The following is an 11149-nucleotide window of genomic DNA, read 5'->3' as shown; positions in this document are numbered from 1 at the left end:
TGAGTTGCTATGTCGCAGAGATAATTCAACTGGAGTCAGAGTCGCGCGCTTAACTCCACCCAGACAGGCTGTCGCTGCTCTTGAAATTGGGGTTTCACTGCCACTGCAGCATGTGTCTGATCTCACCTCGATCGATGCCGTTTCAGAGTTGCATCGGAACCCACTGAAGGGTTTCTGGCAGATTTTTCCTCTATGTTTTAGCCGTAATTCAGACTTCAAAATGAGCAAAGAGCAAAGAGCAAAGAGAAATCAAACACCAAAAAGAGAAGAGAAAAAAGTAACGAAAAATTACGGAGAGATTGGACGATTCAGTTTTTACGTGGTGGAAGAAAGAGATAACCATAACCAACTGCTCATAGTAGTTTCAAACCACACCACGTTCATGAGACTTCTCTCCTGTTAAGTTGTGGACTTTATACCAGTTTGTCCTCGATTTTTGATTTTTGATTTTTTTTTTTATAGTTTGATTGGGAAGAAAGCAAAGGAGTATCTTAGGAGTTTCCAAAAGTTTCACTGTTTTTGTACGAGTCTTTTGCCACATACATATGCATGTGGCAATTAGCCTTTTTATATTAGATTGTATCTTTTAATTATCTTTAAATAACTATTTTATATTTTTATTAAAAAAATTATTCAGAAAAAAATATGAAGCAAAACCAAACCACCCACTAATGTCACATCCCAGACCGACTCTACCGTAGCACGATATTGTTTGCTTTGGGCCTCGGCCACGCCCTCACAGTTTTGTTTCTGGGAACTCAGATGAGAACTTCTCAGTGGGTCATCTATCATGAGATTGCTCTCTCCCAAACTCGCTTAACTTCAGAGTTCCAATGGAATCTGAAGCCAGTGAGTTCCCAAAAAGCCTTGTGCTATATGGAGGTGAGCATGTACATATAATGCATAGAGGATCCACACTCCTGGGTGATGTGAAATATTCCAACACACAAATTAAACCCTTTTATTGACAATTGTAGTAAAGATGTAAATAGGGATCGTTCTAGGCTGGGGATTAGGAGAGATTGCTAATCTACTTAAAACCGACTCAAAAACATAAAACTAAGCTTGAAAAAACTTAACTAGACTCAAAGAACTCAAAACAAATTAAAAAGACTCAAAACATCACAAATAGACTCAACTAGACACTGGAAAATGATTTGGACGAAAATTGATTTTAACTTGACTCAAAACACTTAAAAACACAAATTGGATAGATTCTAACTAACTTGACACATCAAAGTAAAGGGGGATTGAGTTTTTGACGAATTTAAAGGAAAGACAAGTAAATTAAAGACTTAGACAAATTTGCACGAATTTGGGGAAAAAGTATGGGTGATTGGCTAGCTAGAGGGTCATTCTCCACACATGACACACTTGCATACAAAACAATTTCCAATTGCTTTTTCAATAAACCATGAACCTCAACACCCCATATTAACAGTGAACATCACTAATTAACCCTTAGATTTTCCTTAAGTCATTGAATTGGATGGACAACGCATCGGCAACCAAATTATTCTTTAATAGTTCCCTACATGAACAACATAATAGAGATACAATCAAAGATCATTAAGCTTTGTGAAAATCATAAGCATTGACAAGACATTCGTAACTATGAACAGTATGATACTCCTGCCATGAATTCACTTAACACGATTGTGACTAGCAACCTCCACTACTTATGAATATAAGTTCATAACGATTAGGTGAAACTCCCTTATATTCTAGCATCAAATTCCTACATGCAAACTAAGTGTGCACCCTTAATCAACATACAAGAATAAAATCTGAATCAAACAGTTAAGTAAATTGCATTCACGATTTATAGAATCACAACTGGAAGCAATCAATTCATAGTGCAAATATATTCATGGTTTTGAATTTCCCCCTAGCTAAAATGAGTTTAGCTCCTCATGTTCGCAAAACAAAGATAAATTAAATTAAACATTGGAAACAAATGATGGATTACACCTAAAAACGTTCCAACAACCCAACTTGAGTGGCAAGCACGTCCAGGGGTCCTCCTTCTTCTTCTTTGTTGTGGCACAAGGTGTGGGTGAAGGTTTGCGTGATGAATTGTATGGAAGAATGATTGAAAGTATGAATGATAGTGAATGGATGTGTTGATGGATGATTGAATGGTGCGGCTAAGGCATTTATTTATAGGGGAAGGAAATGGCACGACTGGGAATTAATTTGGGAAGAGTTTAAGACTCCAAATCCTCCAAGAAGAGGGTAACAAATTAGAATCCCAAGAGAGAAAGGGAAAGGGAAATGTGGCAAGGAAAGTAAAGGGAAAGGATGATCCCTTGCGCGGCAAGGGAAAGGGAGAAGAGGAAAGAGGAATGTGCGGCAAGGAAGAGGAAAGAGGTTTGTAATTAGGTCTGAATTTAAGTCTCCTAATTTAATTAAAGATCTTCCTTGCAGTTGGAAATTAAGTGGTGAAGGATTAGGAAAGTTTAGGACAAAATAAGGTAACTTTGGCTAACATTCCTTCTTTCTTGCTTGCATTCTTTACTTCTTTTTCTTGAATTAATTTCTTCATAACTTCAGCATAATCCTAACCTTTTTTGGTCTTCAAATTCGTCCATCCACCTTGTTCCATGCATGTGCTATCCATTCCAAGCCCAAAACTGCTCCAAAAGGCTCTAAAATGCACTTTTTTGCCACTTTAACTCTTTGGACCTACAAACACATGAAAATAGCTTAAAATACTAAAATAACTATGAACTAATAACATAAATGCAAGAAAACAAGCTAATTAAGTCGCATAAATATGCTCTTATCACTGGGCGATGTGGCATCTAACCCTAGGGGTGTGGATCTTCTATGCCTTATATGTACATGCTCATCTCCATATAGTACGATGCATTTTGGGAGCTCACTGGCTTCAGATTCCATCGGAACTCTGAAGTTAAGCTAGATCGTAGCGAGAGCAATCCCAGAATAGGTGACCCACTGGGAAGTTCTCGTGTGAGTTCCCATAAACAAAACTGTGAGGGCGTGATCAGAGCCTAAAACGGACAATATCGTGCTACGGTGGAATTGAGCCCGAGATGTGGTGGACCCCGGGTCGGGATGTGACAATTTGGTATCAGAGCCACTTTTTTTAATTAAAGTTTAAAATTTAAAATTCATTCAAAATTAAAATGTGATGAATTACTTTAAATTTTTATGGTTTGATTGTAATTTTTGAAATCCTTTAAGAACAATTTTTGATATTTTGAATGTTCACATTTTTATCTATCGACATTGATTAAAAGGCCCAAAGGCAAAACCCTCTACTCATTCTTTCACCAAAACCCTCTCTGTCCCCCCCCGGACGGCACGCTAGTGAGAATGGAAGGTAAATCGTACCAGAGACTCCCGCGCGTCAAAATCCGCGAAATGCGTGACGACTACTTGAAGTTCGAGCTCCGCGACACCGACGCCAGCGTCGCCAACGCGCTCCGGCGCGTGATGATCGCCGAGGTCCCCACTGTCGCCATCGATCTTGTCGAGATCGAGATCAACTCCTCCGTCCTCAACGACGAGTTCATCGCCCACCGACTCGGTCTCATCCCCCTCACCTCCGACCGGGCCATGAGCATGCGCTTCTCACGTGACTGCGACGCCTGCGACGGTGACGGACAGTGCGAGTTCTGCTCCGTCGAGTTTCACCTCCGCGCCAAGTGCCACTCCGACCAAACCCTAGATGTCACCAGCAAGGACCTCCTCAGCTCCGACCACACCGTGGTCCCCGTTGATTTCTCTGATTCCTCCGGCTTCGAATCCTCCGAACAGAAGTATGCACATGCCCCCTCTCTCACAATTTTAGGGTTTCGCAAAATCAATACTTGTACTCGTTTCAAGTAAATTGAAAATTTTTGTGTTGAATTTTGAGTCTACCTGCAATTGGATTGCTTTGCTTTTGTGGTTTTAGGGGAATTATCATTGTGAAGTTGCGAAGGGGGCAAGAGCTGAGGCTGAGGGCCATTGCCAGAAAGGGGATTGGCAAAGATCATGCTAAGTGGTCGCCCGCGGCCACTGTCACTTTCATGTATGAACCCGACATTCGAATCAATGAGGAGCTGATGGATACTTTGACTCTTGAGGAGAAGAAGGCTTGGGTTGAGAGTAGTCCCACCAAGGTCTTTGACATTGATCCTAAAACCGACAAGGTTGGTTGGTTTCCTAACATCCGTGCTTCTTTTTTATGGTTATGATAGTTCCATTGCATGTTTGTGATTGTGTCAGTGGTAATTTTGCTTAAGGACATCCTTTAAAGATTATTGCTTTAGAGCATTTGGGATGCTTGTTATCTTATTCGTTTTATTGGTAGGTTTGATTTTATAAGCATCATTTAGCTGCTTCTTTGTTCGTCCCAGCTATACTATTTATAAGTACACATTTAATGAAGTATTACTTAAGTAATCAAAGAACTTCGTTGCTTCTTAAAGGAGATGGAAGATGTAAGCAGAGTTTCATTTTTGTAAGTGCACTATCTGGAGGACTGTTTGTTACTTGTTTATGATAATATGGGAGGCATTTCTTCATGTCAGAGTTTATATTCCTTTGCAATTCTTTGATTTCCCTTCAAGTGTCCTAGGTGTAAGCTTATGTCTCTCAATGTAAAAGTCATTGGTCACCTATAATATGTATGGCTGTTTTACCTTGTCAAACTAAACTTGTATGTCCTGCTGAGTTTGAAGAAAATCATGTTCATTGAAATGATGGTGAACCTCTATTAGGTGTAATCAAAGGGTGCTTAAGATGTTATGTTTTTGTTTTCCCCTGAAGAAACATAGATAAAGGGGCATGATGGAACATAAATCAACTGTATTTAGGGGGCTTTAACATATTTAAGTAATTAGCTTGAGGGTGAAGAGTTTCCATAAGATTGAATTGCTGTATTCGTGCTAACAATTCTGTAATAGAGCTACTATGTTGTTTTCCTCAGTGGTATGTCGGCCCTGCAGTTCTTTTCTTTCTCGGGAGTAGTCTAGTTAACCTTTACACAATTTGGATTTGATATTTAACTAAGTAATTACTGGCTATCAAACTTTTATTTACATTTCATTATCTTTTATTGCATACCATCTTGTTGCTGTTTAACTCTTGAAACAGGGAGATTGCTCAAAGAATGAGCCAATCTCCAGTCCTTTTTTTACTTAAAGTAGATTGGAGATATTCCGGGTCAGTTGCTACATCATGGCATGAGTAGTAGGTTGTCAGTTGCTACACTTGCAGGACGTCTAGAATATTTTGTTTGCAGGAATATGTAATTTCTAGGAGGGAACATACAGACACAGATCATGAGGTAGCAAAGATGTTGAAGACACTGGTGGTTATGGGGTTTAAGCATCGTCCTAGTTTTGAAGCTCTAGTTCATGTTGCTAGGTTTTGTGGGTTTATACAATGTGTAGTTGGAATCAGAGAGCCGAAACGATGCCCAAAATAACAGGACTAGGGACTGCAATGTGATAAAGTTTCTTTATGTGGAATATATCATCTTGAATGGAGCCATATTGAAATCATTTCCTTAAACAAAATTTTAGCATGAAACCAATATCACATAATGGGGCACTCGATCTCTACAATAATTTATTGCTATAGCAAAGAATGATTTAGTTTAATTTTCCATGCATTCTATAGTAGAGGTTGAATTAACTGGCCGATGCTCCCGCCTGATTATTTGGTGTGCATTTGAGACATTTATGTATATCTAGAAAGCTGAGTACAAATATAATGGAAGGATGATGTTTAGTAGGTTCAGACCCCAGCTGCATTGGTTAGTTCATTTGAGTTGTATTATGATTTATGACCGTAAAGGGAACAAAAGCAAATAGTAGTCAATAAAAGTTCGCATAGTATTATCAGTGCTTAAATTACATATTATAATTATCAGCTAACTTGTGACCTTTGTAAAATTCTTCTCTTTTTGAACTTTTCATTTTGAAAGGTCGTGGTGGTTGATCCTGAAGCATACACCTATGATGATGAAGTGATCAAGAAAGCAGAAGCTATGGGGAAGTCTGGGCTTGTGGATATCAGTGCAAGAGAAGATAGCTTTATATTCACAGTGGAATCTACCGGTGCGATTAAAGCTGCTCAGTTGCTCCTTAATGCTATAGAAGTCCTGAAACAGAAGCTGGATGCAGTGCGCCTTTCTGAGGATACTGTAGAAGCAGATGACCAGTTTGGTGAATTAGGTGCACATATGCGAGGAGGATGATCCAAATGGGGAAAGAGCTCTGAAATTGATCCTCCGTAGATTTCAACGAGATAAATGGCTTCAGTTTACTTTGTGGGACATGTTTATATGCTGGGCTTACTGCCAATACAACCCCCCTCTGATGTGGATGCTAATTTATTATCTGCTATGCTTTCCTCACATTTTGAAGCACAACGTGAAGCGGACTCCAGTAGAGCTTGCAATATATGTTATAGCTTCTGTTGCAGTTGTCAAGGTTGAACCAAGTATTGCTTTTGCAAAATCCTCTTTGAGAACTTCAAGCTTGACTTGGTTGTGTTAAATTGGATGCATGCGTTTAAGGAAAGCCTACATAACCATTTTGGAAAAGTTTTGTTAAAAGGTATTCGAAGCACATAGAAAGTTTTAATAAAATGTAAATATTTTTTGAAAAAGCACTTCTTAAAAGAAGCGCACAGTAGGTGCTTATACAAAAAAGCACTTGTAAGTGTTTTTTTATCTTCCCTCAACAACAAATTTTTTTTCTTTTTTTTTTATTGCTAACAATATTGTCAAAAACTCTTTTTTTTAGTTAATAAAAAAAAAAAAAAAAACCTTCTGAACGGACTCTACATAAGCAATCTTAGGCCTCTCTACTCACTGTCAACAGGTTTTAAGTTGGATCTTTACATTCTCGGAGTTAAGACTATTACAAGCTACGTAATACTAATGTTTAGCACAGGTACATATGGAACTTTCCGGAGGTTCTTTCAAAAATAAAAAATAAAAAATAAAAATCCATGCTTATGAACAAGTTTTAATTCCATAGTCTAAACTGGATTATGATATCAGTTGGAATAGAGATCTGATAAATTTGGTGGGAATGGTCGATATGGATGAGCGTGCAGAAGAAACCGGTGAGGGAAGAGAGAGAGAGAGAGAGACAGTGAAATGAGAGAAGGAGAAGGGGAAAAGACAACAAATCTTTTTTTTCCCATGTGGTTGCCACTAGCGGCATAGAAGAAAAACTAAATGGAGATAACAATATATAGTAAAGTGAGATAACATTGGTGCGTTTGAGAGGACAAGTTGAATCAAAATAAATTTCAGGAGCACACTAATAAGAATAATGTTAGGAATATTAAATTTTTAAACCAAACTGTTAATTCAAATGATGTGTTACTAATAGAAAATAAACATATTAATCAACATTTAAGTAATAATCCAATCATCAACATCCACATCATTGGGTTTACAAATTTGATTTAGAAATTTGGTTACCTCAACATTACCATACTAATAATTAAGCCTATATATGTAAATGTGAAGTAGGCCATCCATTTGGGGTCCATAGGAAATAAGATTTGCACAATTTCCTAAAGGTCCCACTTGGAAGATTTTGGTGTTAATGTGATGTTTCTTCAACTTCAACTATTTATTGAATCAAAGAACATGAAACTCATTAAATAGTAACAAAGCAAATGGCCATGTACAGCTTCGAAGCTCCCTCAGTTCAATTAATGTCTTTCTGAGCTAGCTAGCTCTGCTCATAAATTAAATCCATTTTCAATGAATTTACTAAGTAGAACCAAACAACATGATCATGTTCAGTATTGCATGGAAGCAAAGATGTACATTTGGATCATGTCTTCACATTTTCATGAATATTATGGTACAAGAATCAACATGATTTGGTTTTGCTTCCACCACTCTCCTACTTGTTTTTCTCTCTTGATTCACTGTTGAATTGGTTGTGTGTTTTGGCAATATTTGATGAGATTTTGGTGGTGTGGCCACTTTGAATAATGCAAGGGAAGCCAAGGACATTGGATGCCGATATTTGCAGCGTCAATATTAACTGTTTAACAGAAGAGAGAGAGATGTGAAGGAGGGAAGGACATTGGCACAATAATTTGGTCAAGCATTGGATATGTTGTTGGAAAATATTAGTATTTATGTTTATTTTACTATTTGGATTTTCGTTGTTAGTTTAGGAATTGGGTTTAGCCCATTCGAGTTAGGGTTTTTTAGGTTTAGGTCTCTATAAATATTGCTTATAATTTAGTTTGAGAAACAATATATTCACAATGTAGCCTCTTAGGGTTTTGTAGCCGTTTCAGCATTCTCTTTTGTTTAATAATATTCTTATTTTGTAGTCTTGTTCATCGCGCACTCTGATATTCAACTTGGTATCAGAGCAGGCTTGATCATTCGGGATTTAATTTGCTCATGATGGGTGTCAATTTGTTTGAATTACTTTTGTTTGTCTATTTGCTGGTTATCAGTTTGATATCAATTTGTTCGTAGATTGTCGTCTTCCGCTGTGTTTTTTCCAGTTTAGATATTTTATGTGGTAAAAACTAGCACACAAATTAAACCCTATGATTTAGACGATTGTAGTACGAGCAAGTATGGATCGTTCTAGGCGGGGGATTAGGAGGGATGCTAATCAACACAAATTAAACTTAAAAACTGAAAACTAAACTAGACTAACACAAAATAAGAACTGATGGGGTTTTTGGACGAATTTTAAGAAACAAAAGTAAATAGCAGCAATTAAATTGAGTTGTAAAAGGAATATGGGTGAAAAACTAGCTAGACGATTCTTCTCCACACATGAAATATATGCATACAAATCGATTTCCAATTATTCTTTCTATAAACCATGAATGACAATGCCCAAAATTAATTGTGAACAGCACTAATTAACTATCAGATTTTCCTAAATTCATTGAATTGGACTCAGCGACGCAACCAAATTATCCTTCTCAAGTTCCCTAACTATGAAAAGCATGATAGAGACACATATCAAAGGTCATTAAGTTATGTGAAAATCATAAGCATTGACAAGGCATTCGTAACTATGAACTGCATGATACACCTGCCAGGAATTTACTTAACACAATCATGACTAGTGACTTTTACTACTAGTAAATATAAGTTTATAACAATTAGGTGAAATTCCTTTATATTTTAGCATCAAATCCCTACATGCAAACTAAGTGTGCACCCTTAATCAACACACAATAATAAGTTCTCTATAAAATAGATAAGTAAATCGCATTCATGTTTTATGAAACAATAACCGGATGTAATCAATTCATATAAAACATATGATCATGGCTTTGAATTCACCTCTAACTAAAACGAAATTAGTTCCACATGTTCGTCATAACTAAACAAAAACAATCTAAATTAAACATTGAAATCAAATAAGGATAGAAAGAACTCTGAGACACTCCAGCAATGGCAAATTCGGCTTCTCATCTAGATGGCAGAATCGGCGCCTTTTCTCCTTGCAAGCACGGCTAAAAATCTCCTTCTCTCCTCTAAAAACCTGCGGCACTCTCACCAATTTTCTCTCTAAAACTCTCTCTGAAAACTGCGACAATAACTTGAATTTATAGGGCTAGGGCACGACCTACTTTGTGGTGGAAAAAGATTGAGTTGTTTGCAGTGTTTTAGGACTCCTTAAATTAGATTAGAAGTGGTTGAATGTGATAAGGAATCCCCCTTGCAGCTGGAGATAAGGTAAGGTAGGATTAGGATATGATAAGATAAGATAAGATAAGGTTGAGATAAAACAGGACTGGATAAGATAAGGTAAGTTTGGATAAGGATATGATAGGATTAGATAAGGTTTGTTAAGGATAAGGTTTCCCTTTAATTTCTGATTCCTTGTTTCCCAAGCCTCACTCTTAATTCCTCCAGATTGTAGCACATTTCTAGCATTATTTAAACACCAAAAATGTCCATCCAAAGTGCTCCCCACGCATGCTATCCAATCCAAGTCCAAAACTACTCCAAATTGCTCCATTTAGCCATTTATTGTCATCTTTGCCAATTGGACCTATAAACACACGAAAATAGCTTAAATCACTATAATAAATAGAAACTAACTCACTAAATGCAAAGAAACAAGCTAACAAAGTCACATAAATATGCTCCTATCACTTAGTCCATCCGAGTTAGGGTTTCTTAGGTTTAGTTCTCTATATTGCTTGTAATTTAGTTTGAGAAACAAGTTATTCACAATGTAGCCTCTTAGGGTTTTATAGTCATTTCGACATTCTCTTTTGTTTAATAATATTCTTATTTTGTAGCCTTGTTCATCGCTCAATCTGATATTCAACTTGGTATCAGAGTAGGCTTGATCCTTCAGGATTTAATCTGCTCATGATGGGTGTCAATTTGTTTGAATTAGTTTTGTTTGTCTATTCGTTGGTTACCAGTTTGATATCAATTTGTTCGTAGATTGTCGTCTTCCGCTTTGTTTTTTCCAGTATAGATTCGTTGCTCATATTATTCGTCGTTTGTTCTTGTCCCATACTTCTACATCTAATTCGCATCCCGCATCGTTCTGCACCAAATTGACCACCCTTACAATTTTTTATGAAGCCCAGACTTGAGAATCGCTTGGATCGACTTCGTCTTTGCCTTGCACAACCACCATCTGAATCCCTACACAAATATGACCGTTTGTAGCTGCATCGCAAATAAGTTTGTATCGTGGAAGAAGGAAAAGAAAAAAAAAAATTGGTTGTTTGTTTGAGGCCCACACGGGCAAAGGAAAAAAAATGGTTGTTTTGGGGTTTTGGGGCCCATGTATTGTTGCTATTGGGCATGGTAGCTTGAACTTGGCTTGGAAATTGGCATTGGTATTGGTACTGACATTGGTATTAGCATTGGCATTGGTATTGGCATTGAAATTGGCATTGGCATTGGCATTGGCACTGGAATTTGGAGTCTTGCATCCACATCTACTTTGGCAAACTCAAGTCGTACCGCCATGAGTTTGACTGGGGGGGGGGTGTTGGAAAATTAGTATTTATGTTTATTTTAGTATTTGGATTTCCTTGTTAGTTTAGGAATTAGGCTTAGCCCATTGAGTTAGGGTTTCTTAGGTTTAGTTCTCTATAAATATTGCTTGTAATTTAGTTTGAGAAACAAGTTATTCACATTGTAGCCTCTTAGGGT

The 11149-nt window shown here is 37.3% G+C and overlaps 1 protein-coding gene across 1 annotated transcript; it reads left to right on the top strand.

Moving 5' to 3' along the window:
* Positions 1-3266: 3266 nt before the first annotated feature.
* On the top strand, positions 3267-6539 carry LOC126586637 (DNA-directed RNA polymerases II, IV and V subunit 3-like). The gene is made up of 3 exons (XM_050251549.1): positions 3267-3785; positions 3923-4160; positions 5942-6539. Exons 1-3 carry the CDS (start codon positions 3340-3342, stop codon positions 6212-6214), a joined length of 957 nt encoding a protein of 318 aa, XP_050107506.1. The 5' UTR covers positions 3267-3339; the 3' UTR covers positions 6215-6539.
* Positions 6540-11149: the final 4610 nt, after the last annotated feature.

The sequence above is a fragment of the Malus sylvestris genome, chromosome 10 (assembly GCF_916048215.2).
Source record: "Malus sylvestris chromosome 10, drMalSylv7.2, whole genome shotgun sequence".
NCBI lineage: Eukaryota > Viridiplantae > Streptophyta > Magnoliopsida > Rosales > Rosaceae > Malus > Malus sylvestris.
The sequence above is the reverse complement of the archived record's forward strand: the minus strand, read 5'-3'. Positions and strand labels throughout refer to the sequence as shown.

What these genes read in the sequence shown, in the direction of transcription:
- LOC126586637 (XM_050251549.1), top strand. Translation starts at nt 3,340, where the DNA reads ATGGAAGGTAAATCGTACCAGAGACTCCCGCGCGTCAAAATCCGCGAA. An exon ending in TTCGAATCCTCCGAACAGAA is followed by an intron (nt 3,786 to 3,922) that starts GTATGCACATGC and finishes TTGTGGTTTTAG; the next exon opens with GGGAATTATCATTGTGAAGT. An exon ending in TTGATCCTAAAACCGACAAG is followed by an intron (nt 4,161 to 5,941) that starts GTTGGTTGGTTT and finishes TCATTTTGAAAG; the next exon opens with GTCGTGGTGGTTGATCCTGA.